The following is a 24,811-nucleotide window of genomic DNA, read 5'->3' on the forward strand; positions in this document are numbered from 1 at the left end:
GGTTTCGCTTGTTCGCGCATGTGCTTGTTTCGTCTGTCTTTCTCCCGTGCTGTCTGTTTTGCGCTTCATCTTTTGTCAAAGCCATGCACCAACTAGCCCCCCATAGAGCATTCCTAGGCTGCCTTTCTTCGGCTGTGGGCATTTTTCTAGGTGTTTCTTCAAGACTACCACATGCTTCTGTTTTAACAAGTCAAATTGCTTTCGCGTCTTACTGCTCAAGGGCACTTGGCTACTGCATGAGGAAATGAGCGCGCTTCGCCTCACTTACTTCCATGTTGTCTGTTTTGCGCATCATCTTTTGTCAAAGCCATGCACCAACTAGCCCCCCATAGAATATTGCTAGGCTGCCTTTCTTCCGCTTTGGGTATTTTTTCTAGGTGTTTCTTCAAGACTACCACATGCTTCTGTTTTAACAAGTCAAATTGCTTTCGCGTCTTACTGCTCAAGGGCACTTGGCTACTGCATGAGGAAATGAGCGTGTTTCGCCTCTCTTACTTTTGTGTTGTCTGTTTTGCGCATCATCTTTTGTCAATGCCATGCACCAACTAGCCCCCCATAGAATATTGCTAGGCTGCCTTTCTTCCGCTTTGGGTATTTTTTCTAGGTGTTTCTTCAAGACTACCGCATGCTTCTGTTTTAACAAGTCAAATTGCTTTCGCGTCTTACTGCTCAAGGGCACTTGGCTACTGCATGAGGAAATGAGCGTGTTTCGCCTCTCTTACTTTTGTGTTGTCTGTTTTGCGCATCATATTTTGTCAAAGCCATGCACCAACTAGCCCCCCATAGAGTATTGCTAGGCTGCCTTTCTTCGGCTGTGGGCACTTTTTCTAGGTGTTTCTTCAAGACTACCGCATGCTTCTGTTTTAAGAAGTCACATTGCCTTCGCGTCTTACCGCTCAAGGGCACTTGGCTACTGCATGAGGAAATGAGCCTGTTTTGCCTCTCTTACTTTTGTGTTGTCTGTTTTGCGCATCATATTTTGTCAAAGCCATGCACCAACTAGCCCCCCATAGAGTATTGCTAGGCTGCCTTTCTTCGGCTGTGGGCATTTTTTCTAGGTGTTTCTTCAAGACTACCACATGCTTCTGTTTTAACAAGTCACATTGCCTTCGCGTCTTACCGCTCAAGGGCACTTGGCTACTGCATAAGGAAATGAGCGTGTTTCGCCTCTCTTAATTTTGTGTTGTCTGTTTTGCACATCATCTTTTGTCAAAGCCATGCACCAACTAGCCCCCCATAGAGTATTGCTAGGCTGCCTTTCTTCGGCTGTGGGCACTTTTTCTAGGTGTTTCTTAAAGACTACCACATGCTTCTGTTTTAACAAGTCACATTGCCTTCGCGTCTTACCGCTCAAGGGCACTTGGCTACTGCATGAGGAAATGAGCGTGTTTTGCCTCTCTTACTTCCGTGTTGTCTGTTTTGCGCATCATCTTTTGTCAAAGCCATGCACCAAATAGCCCCCCATAGAGTATTGCTAGGCTGCCTTTCTTCGGCTGTTTGCATTTTTTCTAGGTGTTTCTTCAAGACTACCACATGCTTCTGTTTTAACAAGTCACATTGCCCTCGTGTCTTAGCGCTCAAGGGCACTTGGCTACTGCGTCAGGAAATGAGCGTGTTTCGTCTGCCTGACTTGCGTGTTGTCTGTTTTGCGCATCGTGTTTTTCCAAAACGATGCGCCGACTCCGCATGTGCAAAGGTGCAATGCACCCAGTACCGAGTTCTGCTGCTTGCTCGTCTCGAAGCATTGTTAACGGCATTTTCGTCTTCAGAAGTTCTATGAATAGAACCTAAATGGTAATGTCTAACCCTTGGCAAATGGTAATAGATTTCTACGCAGGAGTTTTTTGCTAATTTAGGGTCAAAAATGATGAGTGAAAAATGTTTTTGTTTGAGTACAATAAATTGCTATTTTGGCTAAAATGCACAGTGGACAAGAACTTAAAAAAATCAGAACCGCAAGGATAAATAATCAATACATCGCGCGCATCTATACTACAATAAAATTATTCTCCAAAATGTAACAATAAAAGATGGTTTGGTTTGGTTTATGGGGCTTTAACGTCCCAAAGCGACTCAGGCGATGAGGGACGCCGGAAATTTCGACCACCTTACATTGCACAGTAAAGGGGCCTCAAAATTTCGGCTTTATCGATATTCAATCACCGTGGCCGGGATCGGATCGGCGTCTTTCAGGTCAGCAGCCGAGCGCCATAAACGCTGAGCCACCAATGCGGCGTCTAAAAGATAGATGCAAACCATTTTCTGAAGCGTTCGAGTACAAACCACAATAATAAATATTAATTAATAAAATATCACAAATAATAATAAATAATAAACCACAAATAAAAGGAGGAAGAAGTAGGTATATAGGCACTATGCGAGACACATCTTAGGGATCTAGAAAATGCACCGTTCATTCATGGCTACGCCAGGGAAGTCAGCAACGGAACAACACAGAAGGAGGGAGGAGGATTAGGTATGCTGATGCATCAAGGAACAAATTTTCAAAGAAGAAAGTCAACTTGCAAAGAACATGTCAGGGTATTGGGTACAATTGCCTGTAAAAGGACATGACTAGGAGTAGTTTTTTTAGGAACAGGAGGCAAATGCAGAGAAGAAAACAAGGACCTAGTTAACTGTCTCAATGACGATATAAAGCAGTTTAGAGAAGGTGGCGATATTATTCTGCTGGTTGACCTGAATGGCCGCATCGAGGATCTGGATGGATACACAGATTGTAACGGGAAGTTGATGCTAGACGTATGTGAGCGGCACAACCTAGTTATTGCAAATAGAGAAACTAAATGTGAGGGACAAAGCACGTGGTAATCCCGTAACAGGCAAACGACCATTGACTACTGCTTAGTCTCGCAGGGTATGTATAGCAAGCTCGCAGTGATGGAAATAGACGAAGAGAGGAAGTACAGCCTCGGTAGGAATCATAAGCGTATTAGTCTACAGTTTGGAGCGCTGCTCAAAAGAGAAATGAAGGGGAGTCAAAAAGGATGCGGAAAAATTAAATGACGAACAAATAGCGCAAATAGCGGCGTGCATAGAGGAAACAATAGAGACACATACCATGGAAAAGTGGGATCATAATAAGTTAGAACTCCTCATTAGTACAAAAATAAAACAAGAGGAGTAAACCGCTGGAGAGGAAAGAGGAAGCCACGAAGTTGGTGGAATAAGGAAATTAGGGAGGCCAGAGAACGACGGTTGGCATCACGGGAACACAGAGAAGCGAAGAGGGCGCAGTTATCTGAAAAGGAAATCGGCCGAAAATGAGAATCTTATCGACAAAAAGAAACAGCAAGTGCAGGTCCTCGTCCAGGCTAAAATAAAGCAGTCCTCAGATCGCTGGCTGGCTGAAGTTCGCGATGCAACTAAAGGGGGGCCAAGGAAATTCTGGAACCATATAAGCTGGCTGGGCAAAGCGAATCACAGAAATCAGGAACAGATTCACGATGCCGAGGGAAAATATTTAGAGGGACCTGACACTGTGAACTACATTGCATCAGTTGTAGGTGAGTCATTTAGGAAAGACGATACGGTAATCGCCCCAAATGGGGAGAAACACAGGACAGCACAATAGAAAACAGCTTAGAACTGACGAATCTTAACTGAAAAAGGCGGAAGCAAATAATCCAAAAAAGCCCGTCCGCAGAGAAGAACGAAATTCCAATCCAGTTAATTAATGAACATAGACCAAGAGGCAAGGAAACGCTGATAAATGCATTGGAGGCCGTCATAACAAATAAGCAAATTCCGCACAGTTGAAAACGGAGTAAATTGAATTTTATTTACAAAGGGAGAGGCGATAAGACGAACATAAAATCCTTTCGACCGATTACGGTGAGAGTTAGGTACAGGCTGGCGATGCAAGCAGTGAAATTAAAAATGCAGTCATGGGTAGAAAGGAATAGAATACTCGGATAACTTCAGAACGGGTTCATAAGTGGTAGGCACTTAGATGATAGTCTGTTCGTGATTACCCGATGCATAAAAAGAGCTAAGGCGGAAAGCAGACCTTTGTATTTAACTTCCTCGACAGAAGCGGTGCATACGACAATGTGAACAGGGAACTCCTGTGGAACAAATTAAAAGATGAAGGTATCGGTTCTGAGGTAATTGATTTTCTGCCGGAAGTATATCGAGAAAATAAAGTTCAAATTACATGGGAAGGAATCAAGTGTACGACAACTGTCAAGCTACACAATGAATTAGGGAAAAGTTGTCCTCTAACACCGCTGCTGTTCAGGCTTTGTATGATAAGTATGGAAAGAAGGCTATAAGTAAGCAATCTACGTTACGATCTGTCGTACAGATTAGGCGGAAGGGTTGTTGAGCAATGGCTACCGGGTTTAATGTATGCGGATGATATTGTACTGTTAGCAGATAGATGGCCAGGAAGATTTGCAAACTTTGATTGATTGCTTTCGAGACGAAGCAGACAGTCTAGGTTTCAGTTTTTGCGCAACTAAGTGAGGTGTGATGGTTTTCAACGATACAACTGATCAGGAGCTTACAGTACAAGGCCATGAAATATCCCGAGTGGCCGAATACAAATATCTCGGGGTATGGGTAAACGAAGGGCAGATGTACTCGAAAAAGCACGAACAGTTGCTCATAGCAAAGAGCGTAGAGTTGCCGGAATAATGAAACATAGGGAATTGGGGGGAGGGGCGGGGGGGTACAACTGGTGTGACGTACTGAGAGGTATTTGGAAAAGAATAATGGCGCCGGGCCTTACTTTCGGGATTGTGGTTCTATGCTTAAAGGCAGAAGTTCAGCTGATATTTGAAGTAAATCAGAGAGCTGTCGGAAGATTAGCGATAGGTGCCCACGGGAAAAGCACAAACGAGGCAGTACTGGGGGATATGGGCTGGGCAACGTTCGGAGTACGATAACCTTAAGTGAAGTACTATACGAAGAACGCCTGAGCAAAAATTGGACTGTAGCAGGTGGGAAGCTAAGGTATTTAAATATCTGTACAGAACGCGTTGAGTCACAGTGGCGGAAAAGAACTAGAAAGCTAAACAGTTAGTTTGTCGGACACGAGGACGGAGAAAGAAATAGCATTAAACGACAGGTTAAAAGCGCGGAAGGTAAAAATTCGATGTATTCAAAGAAAAGGAAGCATGGTGTAGGAATATATAGATACCGGAAAAGGCAGATGAGGAAGGAAACGTTTTATGATAACTCAAGAGGCAGTGCCCTCCTCTTTGAAGCTAGTCAGGGTGTCTTAAGACACTCAGCTACAAAAAGAAATTTAACGAAGAAGATGACACATGTGCTGTGTGTGGTAAATCTGAAGAAATAATAAAACATATGATACTAAAATGTGATGGTATCTATACCGATGTCAATGCAGGCACAGTCATTCTTCCTGAGGCCCTAGGGTTTAGAGATAAGGATAGTCATGTAAATACATTTGCGGTGGCAATTAGCAAAAAACGATAGGAAGATTGGTGGCTCAAAAGCAGCGAGGTGGCATAAGTTTAAAAGTGTAGGAAGACGTATTTGAATGAAAATGGCGAATTTTATTAACAACTTACAGGAGAGTTAAACAACAATAAAGGGAAAAACAGCATGGTGGCAACTACCATCATCCCGTTTCAAAGGCGACACTCCCACCTTCCATCCATCCATTAGTTTACTACAGACGTGCGCTCCTTGGCGCAATGGGGGCCTAGGTATTTGTAAAGAACTTTCTTGGAGGCGCTGGGAGTGCTGGATAGTATCTGCAGGCACCAGAACGAGTCAGGCGTGAACGATGGAAATCGCCGTCATCCCGTTGTTTTTGGCGCCACTGAGTGTCTGCCGTGAGCGACCGTGCGTTCTGGCGGCAGTCTTCGCCGTTGGGCAGCTGCAGACGTAGTTGTACAGTTAGATGCGGCAGGATCGTAGGCGTGAACTGTGTTGATGGGAAAGACTGGATGGCGGCCATGATACAGACAGAAGGGGGAAACGCTTGTGCGTGCATTGCGTAGCTGTGTTGTAGGTGTGCAACGTATACTGTAGAAAGAGGTCCAAGATCATGTGGTTGGCAGCGGCATGGGAGGACAGTACTTCACCCAGGGAGTGATTAAATTACTCGGTTAGATCGTTTTTTTCCTGATAGTAGGCGGTGCAAGTCCGATGAAATATAATGCACTCGGCGAGCAGCCATTTAACGACGTCAGAGGAACAGGCGCGCTGTGTGTCTTTGATCAGCTCACGAGGACCACGATGTCAAAAAATGAAGCGCTGTAAAATGAAGGATGTCACAATTAGGACTGTAGCAGCCTGGAGCGCAGCGGTTTCAGCATGCCTCGTCAGGCGATCAACGACAATAATAACCCAGCGGTTTCCTGCTGCGGTGTACGGAAGAGGGGCATATAAATAATTTCCGACGTGGTCGAAAGGTAGGGGCGCATAGGGTAGTGGCTGCGACTTGCCAGCTGCACGATGAGGTAGCTGTTTGCGGCGGTAGCAGGCAAGGCACGAGAACACGCACTTGACGTCAGAGTTGTACATACTGTGCCTTCAGTACTTGATACAGATGCGAGTGTACGTCATTAATGCTCCCGCGTGACCGCATTGCGGATCAGCGTAGAAGGATGTGGAGATTTGCGATCGCATATGTCGTGAAATGAGGAGAAACCGTTTCTTCCATCTGAGTTACAGTTACGGCTAAAAAAACTTTTTCGCGAATGTGAAAATAAGAAGCTTGACGCCGAAGGGCGCGAGATGCTGGAACCCCACATAGATGGGATAGAAAGTCCGGAAGAGAGGCAACCATGCGTGTGTACACTGCTTGCAAACCAAGTCCCTGGTGGTGAGCGACTGAATTAGAGGGCGGAGAGGATGGCAGCCTCTTCGGTAGCGGGGAGGAAGACTGGACGTCGGTGTCGTGGTGCTTGCGGCCTGATTAGTAGACGACGCGTGTGCTATATTCTTCTAGACGGTGATAGCACCGAGCCAGGCGGCCCGATTGGCCTCTTACCGAAGAAAGAAAACAAAAGGCATGAAGATCCGTGACCACATAAAAATAATGCCGAAGAGAGAACTGCGATACCGGCCGAGTGTTCAGAGGATGTCCAAGCACTATTTTTCCGTCACTGCGTGGTTGGACTCTTATCTTAAGAGGAGGCAGATGGCGCGAGTAAGTACATATTTGTCGCATCCAGAATTGCGCTGCCCGAACACCGCAGCGAGGCCAATACCGCTGCTGCCGTATGTACTTCGGTCGGTTCTTGAGGGGCGAAGTTTCGCAGGACGAGTGCCGCAGTGAGGAGAGTACACGAGTTTTTGTATGTGCCGTAACGTGCTGGCGCCCAACTCGAGAAATCAACTTTCCTGCTGAGGGGCCGAGTGGAGTTGAGTGTAGTTGTATGCTAAAGGTGGGATTAGCCTTGCTTATTCTGCCGGCAATTGCTCCACCGTAGCGTTACTTATATGTTAATAATGACCTAAAACCGGTCTGATCTGCCCCGCTATGCGCACAGACACTTATAATAGTACATATTCCACCCCCGAAGTCACTATCTATGCACAAATTCAGCCAGAGTAGACTATAGTCTAGTGCAGTGCCACCATTCATGCACACATTCACTCAAATTATAACATAGTCTACTCCAGAAGACACCATCTACGCACACATTCAACCACAGTCGACCATAGTCTGTTCCTGCTGTCACCATTTAGAGACTACATCATTGTCCTGCAGAAATGTTAAAAGAAGGCGTGCAGCCTCCCTTCTGCATGTCAGGCTTCCACTCGGGTAGACAATGTCCTGAACTGTACTGTGAAGGGCTCCTTCTTCTTGAAGGAAGCGAACATCACATATCTTTCTGCGTTGTACTCTGGGCAGTACATAGTTATAATGTTCTATATCCCCGCGTATACCACATAAAGAACAGAGCGGAGCCAATGCTATGCCCGTCTTATGCATCTAGGCAGGAGTGCGAGCAGAGGCCATGCGAATTCGATGTAGTAGAGTGGCCTGGGACCTTCTCAGTCTCTTGGTCACACATGGCTTGTGGGCACAGTCCACAGGGTACTAGAATGACCGAGCACCGTTTCTCTGAAGAGTCTTTTTTCATCTTGAGGTATTTTTTGATGAATTCCTTGACAAAGCTTTATGGCGAGACTGCCTGCTACCTCATTGCCTCTGACTCCTATGTGAGAGGTAACCATTGGAAATATAGAGTGAAGCCTCTGCTGTTCAGAATCTGCACCTAACGTAGAGAGCTTATAGACAAGGCGTCAGTAGGGAAACCGCGCTCTAACCTCTGAAGGGCAGATTTTGAATCAGTTAGGCCGATGGGCCGAGCTAAAAGGTCAATAATGGCAGCAGATTTGCGAATAGATAGCCAAAAATACGATCAGATGCTAAGGCGGCTGCGCAGCTTCCTTTAATGGAAGTAGGTTTCGGAAGGCAATCATAGCAAGAAGTTTAGTGGAGCTGGATGCACACCCTCCCTCCTTCGACACAAGATGGCCTAAATTTGACAGTTAAAGAGCAGCAAAGCGATACCTCCTTAGGTTCAGCTGCAGACCGCCCATGGTGCGTTATTTCAGGTCTTGCTTGAATGGGCTCATAATTAGTCTCAAATTTAGGAGAAAACTGCGCAAAAGTTGCTCAGCTAGCACGGAAACGTTTCAAATTCAGGCCACGCGAAATTGTGTTAGTCATGCGCTCGAATATAGCAGGTGCATTACAGAAGCCGAAAAGCATGACGGGATATTTATACCGACCATCAGGGGTAACAATGCGGCCTTAGCACAATCTTCTACTTGGGGTCTTGTCAGTAGGTAATCCAGATTGTCATCAATACGGGGAAGGAAGTGCACGTCTGCTGGTGTGGCCGTATTAAGACAGCGATAACTAAGCAGAAACTAGTGAAGACATATTTATTCATTACGGTTTTCATGGCTGACGTCCAGGGGCTGTTGAAGGCCTAAATTGCGCCGCTCAGAGCGTGGTGTCAAGCTTATGGGCGCTGACGCACAGGGATTATGGCCTCCGGTGTATAATGAGACACGGTGCAAACGCTGGTAAAATCGGGTTGGTGAGAACCGAAGGAGGAGCGAAACTAATGAAGTTCATCAAGCATCTGAGTTCGTTCAGGTGGACGAACAGTGGCGCTGAAGGAACGAAGGAAAACGTATATATGCAAAGTGTCGACCGTGGCAACAGCTGGGCTGAAGGCGTGTGCGTTTAGAAAGTGTAAATCTTCAAGCTTTCCACATAGAAGAATGGAATAAGCTGAATGGTGCTAAGACACCACAAAACAGCAAAAAGATATGAAGATGGAAGTGTTACAAAAAGGTGTTAATGCCAGCTGATTAGGCGTGTACAGCACATGGTAGGGGGAGACACTTGGGGTGTAGAAATATTTACGACAGTATATGAAGTACATTACCATCGCGAAAAGAGCCGAATATAATGGGCACAAGCGAAGAAGGGCACGAAGGAAGGTGAGTTTCTTCGGCAACGACGCCTTCGGAAGAAAAAGAAGCTGAAAGGGTGGCGGCCTACGAGCAATGGCTAAGCGCATGGACAGTGTTATGGCACAACTAGGCCTCCCAATTCCAGATGATGCCATGGGAAGAGCTGGGCAAAGTGGTGAATTAATGGCGTACAAAACTTCTTTGGTACCCACCCGAGCAGTGCACGTCGCTAATGGCTAAATACGCTGCGCGCTTGCCATGAACACCGAGAATCCAGAAAGCGGTGATATAACTCCTTGCGAGGAGCGGCCAAAGCTTGCCGTCATGACAGAACCTGGAGGACCTGTACACAAACAGCCTCAGCAGAGGCTCGATCAGATTTTCGGGAGAGAAATCAGGACTTTGACATTTGGCTGGCGGCCCAGTTCTTGCCTCGATAACTGCCGCATCTACCTTTTCTAGTGCGAGATAGTGGCGTGCAGGCGCATATGAGAAAGGGAATGCCGACGCGGGTAAATGTGTCCGGCGGATGGAAAAGGAGTAGCGATCGAAGAAATAGGCATATATGTGGAGGCTCGGCAGGCATAGAGTACTGGTTTTAATGCTAATGCATTTCTTGTCTCAGGTGTGAAATGTAGTTGACCTGTCAGCAGAGCGTATCGGCAGAGCCTGTCGGCTGAGCGAGTCCGAAGGAAAATGACCATTCGAAAAAATAATTTCGCCGGCATCGCGGTTTGAACCCAGGCCATCTGTGAGCCAGGTGGGTAGGCAACGCACAGCCCGCGAAGGGTTCTTTTCTCTCAACATAGTATTTATTACAGTCGAACAATGTTCTTATACATAAACTATGTAAAAACCACGAAAAAAACACTCGCAAAACAACAATGTGCATATTAGGACAAACTTATACTACAAAGCACGAGCAAAGACGCGACACTGGATACATCGCTAGTACATCATAATACGACGTATCCAAGCAACGGTGCAACAGAAAGAGGGCAATGAAGAGCACAGCACTAGGAGTGGTTGCCAGTCTGGTTCAAATTCATTTTGGGCATACAATTCCTTTAGTTGTATGAAAGGTCTTTGGTTCAAGCAAGTTAGAGGGGCATGTAGTGAACGCTTTGGGTGTGCACGACGGTAAAGTGCGTTGGGGATGTCTACTAATGTTAGACAACAAAGACTTGCAAAACTATTGCTGACGTCGTCCAAGTGTCACGTGATAACTGTCAAATGACAACGATGATGGAAAAAGTTGCCAACGTAATCCAAGGGTCACGAGACAAGTATCATGTGACAAAGAGAACTTGCAACAAAAGTTGTGGACGTTAAACCTCAAATGCTTTCGCATTTCTCCAAAGCGGCAGACTTCAGTGCTCTGCAATTTTTTAGGTCAGAAGCCGGAAACTGTGGGAGACTACGGGCACACCGGCATGCGACGAAGGCAAGGCCGGCCTACATGGCTTGGAAATCCACTAGAGCGAAGAAATTGGTGACTTTCACTAGCACGCCAAGGATTGCACAAGCGGTAAGAGAAAAGGCATCGTCGTTTGAGGTACCTCAGTCTTAGTAGTCGGGACGTATTGTAGCCAGAGAAGTAGCTTGATGGCATCGGCTGTGCGACGGCGTTAGTGTTGGTCACTAGTGCAGCAAGAGGTGCGTGTTGATGTGGTAGTGCGGGTTGATGAACCGGTGGAAGGGCTTCAGCCACTCGTTCGGCGATGACGTCACGATCGTCGAGCGCCAAGTATGGAGGCGGCCCGGGGCGGAGAGGCAGAAACGAGAGTTGACGAGCAGCTTCCTCAAGTACACGCTTTAGGTCGTCGCAATAGGGCTGAGTGGTCAGTTGCAACCTACCGGCCGGCAAACAACTGGACAGGCGTACCCTGATGGCGAGGGAGGAGCCACCGCCTGCGCTACTCATCGTAGCTCAAGCACAGACTTATGACTTCCTAAATGGTGTGAAGATCTCTAGACAACAGCATCTCGAATGGGTTGTTCTCAATTCATTTCAAAATATGCTTTTCCTTGTCAGCCTCGGACATGAGATCGTTCACTCGCGTGCAGAGTTTGACCGCATCTTAAGTGTGCCTCTTAAGATATAGCTGAACTTCTGTGAACGTTAACGCAAGCGTTGTTCGGCACGAACCTTTCGCACAAGAGTACGACCAAATATATCGAAGAGGTTTCTCTTGAATCTGGCCAACGTGAAAGGCTTGCTTCGTGGCCATGATACCAAAGGCTGGCAACGGCACCCAAATAAATAATCTTGTTCATTATTAACGGTAACTGGGGCCAGTCAAGCTGCCCCTGAGCAGCTTTTTCTCCTTGTATCCCCCACAACCATTGCATCTCCTTGTTTGTGGAAATAAACTCAAAATTAAAGTCAAGTTTCTTGAGGTGCCCATCTGCTCGTATCATGTGAGCAGGCATTCAGCATCGAGGACGTCAGTCCCGTTGAAGAGAGCGAGGTCCGGCCGGTGGAGAGAATCGGAACGGGGAACTGCCGGGAACAGGGTGCGCCGCATGCCCGTATAATAGTTAAGAGGCGCTATGTACCAAGCTGTGGAGTTCTTCCCCATACGGCGTTGACGCCGTTCAATGCTACTTTCCAAACGCCAAAAACGTCAAGTACTGAGATGAGCAATGCAATCCTGTTGGAAACATTTTCACCTCCAGGCTAGAAATACTAATCCGCAACGTTTAATAAGATGGAAGTCAACCTTCCTCAGGGAAGAATTACTTAAGAATTAAGGCATGTCTGAGATATAGAATGTCAGCAGCGTCGGTTATATTAGGACTTACGTTAATCCGGGCGAACTTTACCACTTCTTCGCCCTCAAGTTAAACGGCTACATCGAGGCTGTCTTCGTCGATAACCTATGAACAGCAGTGCTTCGATAATGTCGGCGACTTTCCACCTTTAGTGACATTAAATTGTTTCATCTGATAACTCCTGGACAACGATGCTAAACGTGCTGGACAGCAAGCGCAGTATGACGTCCCATGAATTGGTCTCCGGCTTAATAGCGCATGGACACCCTATCTGCGATCGTCTTCTTCGAATACTTCATCTGGCTCTCAGTCTGTGGATGTGCGCCGTGGTCTTCCCCCTGCCAGTTAGTCTGTGGTACAAAACGCCGTATGTTTTTTCGGTTATGAAGGCTTTTCCTGTCACCGTGAAGGCTACTTTTGGGGTGCCATAGCTTGGGAACTCTGATAAGTAATGTTGCACTGTGTTTGTGTACCGTTCGCAAAATGTTTTTCTTCTTCATAACGGGTCAAGTAATCGGTGAACGTTATAGGTCAGTAGCTACCGGATGCACACCTGACAAATGGCCGGGTAGAACAACACCCCACTTTCTTCGAATGGCGTCTCTGGCTATGGCATAGGGCGAATATGACCTATCGCATTCTCGCTGTAGCCCTGAAACACCAAAAGACCAGCAAGTAACTGCGGAGTCATTTAACATGCACAAAACGGCATTATGCATAGTTAGCCTCTTACCGCTGAAACATGTTCACACTTTTCAGAGCATAACCTGAGCCAGTATTCCTCACGTTAGTCTTGAGAAAGCAGCTAAAGCATAGTTTATCGATGCTATAGCAAGCTGAGAGAACAAATACTCACTATTTTAAGTATTTGGAAGGTAATGAAACACTACTGAAGCGTTCGACAACATGCAAAAGGTTGTACATAAGGAGTGCTCCTGATTATCTACTTATGTGCAGAAAGCTTAAGTTCTGGAGCCTGGGAAGAAAACAAGAGTTCAGGAAAGTAAGTACCGAAAAGTAAATGAAGATTCAGGGGTGTAAGATAATGATCAAGTGAATTTGGCAAGTATATTAAAAGTCCTGAATCGCTGCCTCTAAAAAAACAAAGGGTATCAAAGTTGTATCTTAACGGTACTCTCCTCTCGAAAAGAAACACGGAGGGTAGCGAAAAGGCCCGAAAGTAATATGAAGACAGTGTGCCGAGCTAGGCACACATATTGTGGGAAAAGTTAAGCGAAATATAAAGAAATAAGTGTGTTAGAGAAAAAAATGGGAGCTCATGGTATCCTAGCTAAAGCCGAGGGCGGTAAACGGGCGAGGACTGCACATGATATGCGAAGACAAGATAACTCTCAGTTTCTCTGGTAACGAAATAGATCCCAACAGAAAACAAATGAAGCAGGGTGTGGCTATGCGTCAAATTGCCAGATCATAATTAGGTGTTTTCGACACATGGTTCTTCGTTTCTGTCCATTCTGTACTCGAGTAACGGCGCAGTTCAGCCATACAAGCGTCGTTGTTAGTTTCGTGCCGAATACTCTCGAGCTGCTGATGTGACACAGGAAGCGAAGAAATAACGCTGACTTGAATTTGTCCTGTCTAGTAGGTTAGTTCCGTATCACTCGGGAAGCGAGAAAGCGCATCAGCCAGAAACAACTCCTTTCCTGGTTTGAACGTCACCTTGGCTGGAAATTTTTGCAAAACGAGCCTCATGCGCTCCAATCGCAGCGGGCATTCACAAAGTGGCTTTCTGATTATAAATTCCAGAGGCCTGTGATCCCACTCGATGGTAACCTCTGACTGCTCGAAGATATAATCTTGAAATTTTGTGCAACCATGAACAATTGCCTATGTTTCCTTCTCGATCTGCGCGTAGCGCTCCTGTGCTTCCATTAGCGAACAGGAGGAGTAGGCGACTGACTGCGCATCGTGTAGAAGAACGGCTCCTACTCCACGCTGACTGGCGTGTACTGACAAGGTCAATGGTTTTTCTTGGTTGAAATAGGCAAGAACTGACGCCTTTGTGAGGGTCGCTCGAAGCTAACGAAAGATGATATGCTGGTCTGTCCGGACCCACGCGCCGTTCTTTTTCAACAGCTCACGATGTTGATCATGCCGAGGAAAACTTGCAATTTCATACGGTTTTGTCATGACGGAACTTGCTAGTGTCCAGGTACAGCGCCTCTGGAGTCAGAATGGGGCCCATGTAGCAGAATCTGGGCTTGAGAAAATTGCACTTGTTTTTATTGAGCTTCAGGTTGCGTTGTATACACCGGGACAGCAAAGCTACTAAACTTCTGTGGTGTTGCTCTCGAGACTGTCCCCAAACCAATGTGTCGTCCATAACGAAGGCAATGCCCCTCAAGCCCTCTGGTACCTGGTGCATCACCCGCTGAAAAATTTCCGGCGCGGAAGCGATGCCGATTGGCATGCGCAGGAATCTGTACTGCCCGTAGGGCGTGCTCACACTGCATACGCGGGAGCTCGGCTCGTCGAATTTATTCTGCCAGAATCCTGACGATGCATCTAGAGTAGAAAAGAACTTGGCTCCATGCAGCCGCGGTAGGAGATGATCTAACGTCGGCATGTGGTAGTGCTCCCTCATAAGTGCCTTATTTAAGTCAGATGGGTCCCAGCATATGCGTACTTTTTCTTTATTGACTACTAAAATCATGTGGCTAGACCAGGAATTCGGTTCTGTTACCTTAGCAACGACGCCGTCGTGCTGCATCCGGTCCAGCTCAGCTCAGACGTGCTCCTGAAGGGCGATTGCGATTCGTCGCGCTGGCTTCACGACGCCTCGAGCTTCAGGTTTAAGCTCCGTGTGGTAGACTATGTCTTTGATTTTTCCCGGCCCCTGGAAGACATCTGCAAATCTTTCTACTAGTTCCTTAGTTTCCAAGGCGTCCACGGTGTTTATGCGGCCAATCAGCCCTAAGCGTTCAGCCACCTTGCCACTCAATATAACAGGAACTGCTTGTTTCACCATAAAGAATAGCGCCGTGGTAGACTGCGCTGTATTGGCGACCTGAAGCTCAATCTTCTTCGTCGCCTTTTCTATGTGCCCGAAAAACGCCCGTAGCGTAAAGCAGCAGTCTTGCGCTGGCCTCTTAGTTATATTTCTGAGTGTCGCTTCGGGCATGACGCAACACTTGGCTCCGGTATGAATTTTGCAGCGCATGATGGAACCTTCGATGTCGACAGTCCCTGACCAGCGGTCGTGGCCATTAGTTGCATTGATCTCCAGGGTTTGAAGGAAATAGCCCTCGTCCTCCGCCATTTCGACTTACTTTATCCTGCATGCATGGCCTCTCAGTCTCGCTTCTGGTTGACGACATCCACGCGCGAATTGGTTTCGGCCACCACACTTGTTACAGCGCTTGCTTTGCGCAGGGCACTTTGTTTTCCGTGTCCCGTGAAACAGCAGTTCGGGCAAAATCCGAGGCTAAGTTTCGATTTCACAGCATGTACGGTGGCCTCATCTGTTGCGCTTACTTCTGCCTCTCTGATCTCGTTGAAGTGGTCCTTAGCTTGTTCCCTTGCTTTGCATAATTCCACTGTTTTGGCATAAGATGGATTTTCAGACAGAAGTTTCTGCTACAAGTTTTTGCCTCTAACTCCTAGAATTATTTGACTGCGCAGTAATCTGTCCTCTAGCTCTCCGAATTTGCACAAGCGAGCAAGAGTTCGGATATCGATTAGCCTCTCGTTAAAAGATTAGCCCTCACGTTGAACTCGGGAGCCGAAACGAAACTCGTTGAGCGTTAAATTCTTCGCTTGTTTGCAGTGGGCCTCGGATTTTTCTATCAGCTGATCGAGGTCTTGCTTTTCATCCCGCTTTGCGAATTTGAAGGTGTAGAACAGCTGCCTTGCTTCTTCACCAATTGTCACAAGAAGTGTTGCTGCCTGAACTCCTTTAGGCTGCTTCCTTAGTCCGGTCGCGGTAGAAAACATAGTAAATTCCCTTTTCTAAATGATCCAGTTCTTGTAACCGTCACGAGTACTTTCCAGTGCCTTTGGCGGTGGAAGAACCACTAACGCCATACTTCTTTCTCTGGGGGATATTAGGGGTGCAGCTGGACGAGGGGGTGGGGAAGAACAGCGGTGAACGCGGCTAGCGAAATGCGTCGCCGCCCACTTCTGACACAATGTGAACGGTCGGTAGGCAGGGAAAAAAGAGTGTTTAATATCAGACAAGCGGCTGCTTATATAAGGACAGGTACAAACATGAGCATGCGCACTTCGTACTGTACGAGCACGTGTTAACATGACAGTGCGCATAATTACAGTGACCAAAGCTGGTACACAGCAGGGTAAACAGGAGGGGCATATCTGTCTTCCCTCTTCCTTTTTATACCTCTGTCTATATAGGCGAGGACTTTGTCTTTTGCCCTGCTGCTGCTGGTGATGAAAGGGCTTAAGTTAAACAGTTTGTCAAATTCTCTGTTTTTTTTTGTAGAGCCATACACGCTATAAAATTCTTTGATCCGGTGCAACGCTTCTAACCAGCTTAAAAGTTCAACGTCTCTGCAGCTTCATTGAACAAAACTTTGCGTTTCAGTATAAACGCTAACGGCCCTTATGTTACAAAAGCTCTTCTCTTACACGACATCAATTATGCTAAGCCACATCGGCATTTGTTTGGTATGATAAACGAAGGCGTAACGCCACGAGTTGCAGCCGAGTGCAAGCTCCGCATATGGGGCCTGCCGGGGCTTCTTAACATGTGATAAATGCGCTTTCTATGACTATTCATAGTCGCATGTTTTTGCGTAATCAGAGAAGCCTATACATAAGGGTTTGTTATGTTCTGCGCATTTCTCAATCACCTGAATGACAGTGTAAATATTGTGTATTTTCGAGTATCGTTACGAAAGCCTGCCTAATCAATTGGTTGATTGAGCTCTAAGGTTTTCCTGATTCTCTTAGCGGTTACCTTAGTAAATACCTTTTAGGCAACGAATAGTAAACTCATCGGACTGTAATTGTTTAAACTCTTTGACATTTTCTTTTTTACGAATTAAGCTAGTGCTACCATTCTACCATGTTTCTGGCACTCTCGAGGTTATATCATAGGGCATTGCTTATAGAAGGTGGCTAGTTTTTCTAGCAAACTCTCCTCGATTCCTCTAGAGATCTCCTGCTACCTAATCCTCACCAGCTGCTTTCCCTTTTTGCTTTGCGCCCTAAGGCTTTATTTACTTCCTCTTTCTTTACTGCCGAGACGTCCGATTGGTGTGCGCTACTGCCTCTCTCATTGGCATTCTGATTATATTGGCTACTGTATAGATTTGCGTAGAACTCTTCGGCTACTTTAACTATCTTATTGATATTGTTAATGGCATTGCCCTCTGTCTCTCAATGCGTACATATGGTTTTACCTATGCCTAGTTTTTCTTTACCGCTTTTAAAATACGTACGTCCTTTAGATCACACTACATTCGCTCCGTATAAAACTTCCTTATATCGGCTTCCTTGAGCTTACTTATTAAATTTGATAGCTCTGTCACTTCTATACTGTCTGTTAAGATAAACACTTTCATGCTTCGACGCTTAATAATCAGATCTTTCGGCTCCTAAGATAGCCTGCCGGTATCCTGTCGAACAATCCTGCCGCCTAATTCTACTGCTATCTCCGTATTAATAGCTATGAGGTTATCGTTCACTCTTCAAATAGTAACATAGTCTTCCTCTGTAGAAGCCGAATATCTGTTCTGCAGCGACATCCTGAATTCTCGTAGATTCCCTCTCACACCTAACTCATTAATAAACTACCGCTTCACTAGTTTATTCCGTTCCTTCTTCAGGTCTAAGATAATTCAGGACCTTATCATTCTGTGGTCTCCACAACACACCTTCCGAGGACCCTCACATCCTGCACGATGCCATGGAGAGCGCATAGTTTGAAGTCTATCTTATTTTAGTCTCACCGCTGGTCCTCGTTATCTCGTTTGCAGAAGAAGGTATTTATTATTCATAAATTATTTCTCTCTGCGAAGTCTACTAATAACTCCTCCTGCGATTCCTAGAGATTATACCCTAGTAACCTACCACATTGTCACCGGCCTACTTCTCACCTACCTTCACAGTGAAGTGTCCCATTAGCACAATCAACTCTGACTTTCCTTTGTTGATTGCCGTTCCCACATCTTCATAGAAGCATTGAACGATCCGATTGTCATGGCTGGATGTAGGCATTCCGCTTGCACCTCTTCAGTCTAATTACGTTAGCTGCCACCCTCTCGTTAATGTTATTGAACTCTTCTGTGCTGCCGGCAATATCCTTTTTGATTAGAACTTTCACACCTAGTTCTCGTCTCTTTGCTAATCTACAATATCACAATACGTGCTAACCCTTTAATACTGTATCCGCACCTATCATCCTAACTTCAGTAAGCTCTGTGGCATCCCATTTATTACCCGCTAGTTTCCCGAACAGCATTGCAGGGCAAGCCTCTCTTGATAATGGTTTGTTTTAAGGAGATTTAACGTCCTAAAGCGACTCGGGCTATGAGAGACACCTTTGTGAACGGCTCCTGAAATTTCGACCACCTTGGTTTGTTTTAACGTGCATTGACGTCGCACAGTACACGGGCCTCTAGAATTTTGCCTCCATCGAAATTCGGCAGCCGTGGCCGGGATCGAACCCGCGTCTTTCAGGCCAGCAACCGAGCGCCATAACCTCTCATCCGCCGCGGTGGCTCCTAACTGGATAATGTTCTGGCGTTAAACGTTGCCAGGTTCAGTTTCAATGGCGGCCTGTGCGGAGCGGAGCCAGAGATTCTGATTAGCCTCCGCTGCGTCACAGGTATGACCGCTTCCTTGGTCAGTTACTCCGCAGCAGCAGAGGAATGACGGCCAAGGGTTAGTTGGTTTGTTCATGAAAGGCTGTGGCCAAGCCACATCCTGCTTTGTTAGGAGAGTGCGTTGCCTGGTTCTGGTCATCCAGATCAGGTCGCACCCCAGGTGTGATTAGAGAATTTCATCGACACCCGTTTTTTTTTAACACCATGATGAATTGCTCGGCGCCGGGATTCGAACTCTGTCCTCTTGCACGCGAGGCAGATGCTCTAGTTCTACTTCATTGTTACTCCGTTGCAAAGGGCTCGGAAAATTGAATTTGAACTTCCAACGAAGAAAAATCTCTTGGCACCTGTCCCGTGGTTTCATGTCTTCGTTGTCCCCGTCTCTTTCGCAGCGTCCTTAGAATCAAAATTAACTCTGTACAAACTAGCTGAAACCAAAGAGCCACTGGAAAAACACCCCTCCGTTGGCTTTCATTAAACTTCGCGAGTATCTGTAATTCTAAAGAACAGTATTTAAAATCTTGTAAAATGTTCATGTGTCACTCTGGACAAAATTGTTTTCTAAATATTTTGTTCAGGGCAGCAGATTACAAAAAATAAGGCATTTAACATACTCAAGCTTCCCTCCAAATGAACACACGGAGCAGATGATGAAGGCGATGGCAGATATGATGTGGCCGTCCACCATACTCCGAGGGTTGTATGTCATCACTTGCTACCTGCGGCGAGGTTCATGCTGAGGGGAACAAATGGAGAACTACAGCGCGTGTACAAAAAAAAACGTTCTTTATTACACAATAAAAATAATTAACAGAGAGGGCCAGCTAGCAACAAAACGTCAATGAGGGCTTCTCGTGAGGAGAAGGCTACGTAAGAGGGCATCGAATTTTCCGGCTTAGGTGCCGGGTGCAACAATGGCGGCACTGCGCGGCGTGCTCTCACGTATGCCCCGCATTCTTTGGGCTAGTTAAGCCATCCTTAGGAGCCTGCGGCGTGAGGCAAGGGGCGTTCACCGGGCACTTCCGCTTGCTTCGCGACCTGGATGAAAAAGACTTCCCCTGAGCATTACTCATCGAGAATCCGCGTAGTACGTCCACTTTGCGCTTGAGGAAGCTAATGAACCCTGGCCCAGCCATGGACAACTGACAGACTGAATTTCGCGCATGGTGTAGCGAAAATGCATCGAGAATTGAAAACCTCCAAGCCTGCGTTTGTTCTCTGAGAACAAAGCTCGTCCTATTTGGTAACAATGATTAGGTGGTCTTTCACTTTTGGACAAGTGATTTTCTTTCTCTTCAAAATGAAAGCCACACGATTTACAAGGAGCAAACTACATAGAAGGCATCGTTGTTCTGGCATACATGTTTTTAAAGTTAAGAGACCGGAAGCGGGCGGAGTAGATGAGGGAACAAACGAGGAATGATGACATCCTAGTCAAAATCCAAGGATAGAAATGGACTTGGGCGGCGCATGTACTGCGAAGGCAAGATAACCGCTGGTCCTTAAGGGTAACGCAGTGGATTGCAAGAGAAGGCAAGCGTAGCAGGAGGCAGCAGAAATTTTGGTGGGCGGTCGAGATGAAGTTTGCGAAGACACGGTGGCCGTAGCTGTCAAAGGACAGGGTTAATTGGAGAGAAATGGGAGAGGCTTTGCCATGCAGTGGGCGTAGACAGGCTGATCATGAAGAGTAATGTGATACCGACATGCTTTTCTTGTCATAGTCGCTATCATTCCCGGCATTCCTTTAACACCTATTTTCAGTGGTTATTGATAAAGTTCCCAATTATTTTTCGCTGAAATTGCTAGCAGTCATCAGGCTATTTTTATTCATATGCCTGAAACATCAATCAATACTAAACCCAAGCACTTTCTATCACCTTGTGTTTTGGCACTAAGCCTTTAGCTGCGTATGCAGCACTAAACACCATATCATAAAATATTCATGTCCAGCAATGTAGGACAGAAATTTTGAAGATAAGAAAATTTTAAGATACCTGTACGGTAATATGAAAGGTAATGATCTATTCTTCTTATATGTAGCAAAATCTTTTTTTAAATGTTTCCATCGCTCTCATCGAACAGTTAAGACTCAAATAGAAAACCAATGAGGAACGCGTTTGGTGATGACCAGAAGGTTAATAGGAAAAAGAATTGAAAACTGCCGTCCGGTGATCTGCAGATATTCTGATTTTTATCGCTAACTGTTTTACTCTACTCGTAAAACTTTATATTCGTAAACTTTATATTCGTTATACTATATACGTAAAGATAAATGTTCGTAAAACATTTATCTTTCAAAAAATGCTTTTGTCCTGAATAGCTGGTTTTGTAATTACCCCCTTTCTGTACTTCTGCACTCGCATTTCTTCATCTCTGCCAATTGACTCTTCTATGTTACAGAGCGAGAAAAACAGCTGAACACGCAGTTGCGGAGCCTCATCGACTGCGATGGATGCGGCGAAGCGAGTTGGACTATTGGACCGCTGCTGGGGCGTGCCCTTCGCCGTGGCATTCTCAGCTCTCTTGTTGGTCATGGTGAGCTCCTGCACCGGCTACATAACAGTGCTCTTCAAGGACAAGTATCTTGTCAACCACGAACAGGCCTCTTGGGTCTCCATCACAATGGTCATTGCGCAGAGCATCGCTGGTAAGGCACCTTTGCGCCCATTTTGAAATACGGGGGCACAGCTACGCTCAAGAGAACTGCGCAGCTCATAAGTGCTCAGTAGGTCTGCACTGCAGTAAAGCCTTCTTATTCATAGATGAAATTTTTAGAACTCTTTTTTTCCTATTCTATCCCACATAAATACACCTTCCATGGTCACTGATTGTGGTGCCGCACAGAAACGACGACGTTCGGTGGATAGAATATGAAACGTTCAAGTGAAAAAAGAGCAGAACAAAGGAAAAAATATAGCGGTTAACTATAGCAAAACGCAATTGGCTACCCTAGCTGTTGGCAGCCCTCCATCTATTCCTGAGGGCCATGGAAAAGCAATGGGATGCACAAAATGCGAAAATTTTTCCGATAATTTAGTCTTCAATGCCACGCGGCACGTGATGGCGAACGTACATACTAGAAGCTTTGGTCCATTTCTTCACTCAATCGACCCACATCTTAGATCGACTCTCACCCAGAATTCCTCGACAACTCGAAACACTTTATCACCGACTTCGTCTGAATGCTGCATATACAAATGGCCTGCGGTACCGTTTTGGACAAATGAACAGTCCGCATTGTGACAACTGTGCTTCGATAGAAACTGTGGAACATATCCTGCTTGAGTGCCCTGCGTATGCTAACGAGCGTGCGTACTATGAACATTGCATGCAGAAGCTCTGCCCAGTGCCCCTAACAATGGACAAAGTTTTAGGCCCCTTAGCCTGCTTCAGGCAACCGAGACTTGCAATGAACTTTCTTTTTACATATTTAAAGGACATTGGACATCTCGATAAGCTCTAAATTAACTTGCAGGTTACCTTCATGCATTCTTCATGCAGTGAACTTCGTCAGCCTATTCGTCGGACTATGCACTCCATCGTTCCATAGGTTACATCAATACTCGCCACTGCATCCTTAGTACCCATTTCATGGCTGCATTTTATCTTCGTTTTTTTTCCACCTCTTCCACGCTGCTCTCCTTCAGTCTTTATCTCCCAAATTCCCCTCCCTACGCAGAGTAGCATGCCAGCGATATTGAAACGCCGGCTAAATTCTCTGTTTCTTCATTAAAGAGTCTCTCGCTCTCTCTCTCTCTCTCTTGGTCCATTATTTTCTTAGCTTGAAAGCCACGGCATTTCAAACTGAAATTTATATTTTGGGGGAGACGCGCATACGGAACCCGGTATCTATGAATAGAGAAAATAAATCTATTTTAAGCAGTTGAATATATGGCATCGCCTTGTCTTCACGCCACTGGCACCAGAAACTGCAGTTCTTTATGCAAAAAATACAAGGCCACCTGTAATGGTTGCGGCTATTTAAGACGCCTCCTCAGTTTTGGTGTCGTCAGCAGGCATTTCGGTCAAGCGCTTATAATTCCCTTGGCTGCCACCAGGCGGCGCACTACTTTTGAACGTTCAGAAATAGCGGTTTGGCATAATGCAAACAAATTTAAGTCGTTGCGAAGTAAAGAGGCAAATGCATATGTGATCTGAAGAAATGCGTTTCTTGCCTGAAGGTAGTCTTTAGTGGGTGCATCATTATTTTTGGAAGCATTAATTGGGCCAAACCTGAAAAATATTGGGTACGTTTAAGGAAAACAACGAAAATTTGGCCCTCAAAATTAAAGTGGCATATCAGGTTACGAGTGATATTTCGGCTGTCGGCAATGTTCTGAAATAAACTAATCTGCTCACGAGAAAGCCGTACAGCAGGGTGAGATTGAGTAAAGTCTATTGGTTATAAAAGCGAGTCCTCCATTATACTGTTGCATAATCACCTAATACTCTGATGTGAGCGCCGCATAGGTGACTCGATGGATAGTGAACTGCGACAAACATGTTTTTTAAATTTTTTCTTGGCTTGTCGCGGTGCATCTGCACTTGCCTTCATAAAAATAAATTTCAGATAGAAGTTTTCACTCGCAAATTCCCCCCTTCGGTCTGCGTTTTTATCCTGTGTTGTGCTTCAATGTCTCCGTTATGCAGTGCCAAAAAGCAGATACATCCACTTAATCTTCGGGAGAACTATGATGGCAGGGACAAACATGGAAGCACGCCTAGTTCCACATGCGCATGCCCGTTACATTTCGGGCCAACCTACGAGGTAGTCTCTTTGGGCGACAGGTGCACCGAGGAGGAGGAGGATGAGAAAAGGCAGGGAGGTTAACCAGATGAATAGCCAGTTTGCTACCCTGCAAGGGGGAAAAGGGGTCAGGGGAGAAAAAGATGAAGGAGAAAAGACACTTGCAGGAAATTAAGGTCACTATGTAAAGTCACAGCGTTCAGTAAAATCACAGCCTATAGTTCAGGCCAGAAGTCTTCAAAAAGCGGAGCAGTGCCTTGGAGGCCTTTACCGCCGACGACCGCCGCAGCCAGTGGCCGAGAATCTTCGTTTCTGTCAGTGGGCGCAGGTCGAGACGCTCTAGTGCACGGCAGAGAGCCTGTCTTTCGGCGCTGTAGCCAGGGCATTCAAAAAGAACGTGGGCTATAGTCTCGTCACACCCGCAGATGGCACATGCACGGCTGTCAGCTATACCTATTAAGAAAGAGTAGTGGTTGGTTGAAGCTACACCATGCCACAGGCGACACAACAAAGTTGCTGCACGTCGTGGTAGGCCGGATGGAAACTGAAGCTTCAGATCGGGGCCCAAGGTGTTTAAACGCGAATGCGAGAAATGGCCTGAATTCCTCACGGCAAGCGTGATGTCCAGCGACAGTGGTCTAAGCCTACCCGCTGCTCAGGTGCACCAAATTTGCAATAAGCGCATAAGGCGTGCAGGCCAATGCCCTTCACCCGGAGGGTGTCCCGTGCGCGCAACGAATATTCATCGCTTTCTTTCCACCTTAGCAGATCAAGCATTTTTAATCAGTTGTTAGTTTCCAGGCTTTGAATTTGCGTGATTAAGGCAACCAAAACAACGAATAAAGCCTGGTCGTATACGGTCTTTAGTTTCTATTGCTAAGTAACATTTGGTCCAAATTCATTTCCATTTGTGATAACCCGTAAGCGCAATGGTTATCGAGTGGTCTGCCATCTGGCTTGTATGAAACAGATGCGGCATTTCGTTCACAGAGGCACCAAGATCGCTCTGACCTGCTACTCGGCTTGCTTGTGGAAAGGATATTGAAAA

The 24,811-nt window shown here is 46.1% G+C and overlaps 1 protein-coding gene across 1 annotated transcript in view; it reads left to right on the forward strand.

The window, feature by feature from the left end:
• The window catches only part of LOC144121818 (monocarboxylate transporter 2-like), a 62,483-nt gene that overhangs the window by 20,126 nt on the left and 17,546 nt on the right, over positions 1 to 24,811 (forward strand). Inside the window, exon 2 of the mRNA XM_077655228.1 lies at positions 21,417 to 21,663. Within this exon, the coding sequence (XP_077511354.1) occupies positions 21,465 to 21,663 (199 nt within the window). The 5' untranslated portion in view covers positions 21,417 to 21,464. The remainder of the gene's footprint in view (positions 1 to 21,416; positions 21,664 to 24,811) is intronic.

Source organism: Amblyomma americanum, chromosome 2 (genome assembly GCF_052857255.1).
Source record: "Amblyomma americanum isolate KBUSLIRL-KWMA chromosome 2, ASM5285725v1, whole genome shotgun sequence".
NCBI classification, from domain to species: Eukaryota; Metazoa; Arthropoda; class Arachnida; order Ixodida; family Ixodidae; genus Amblyomma; species Amblyomma americanum.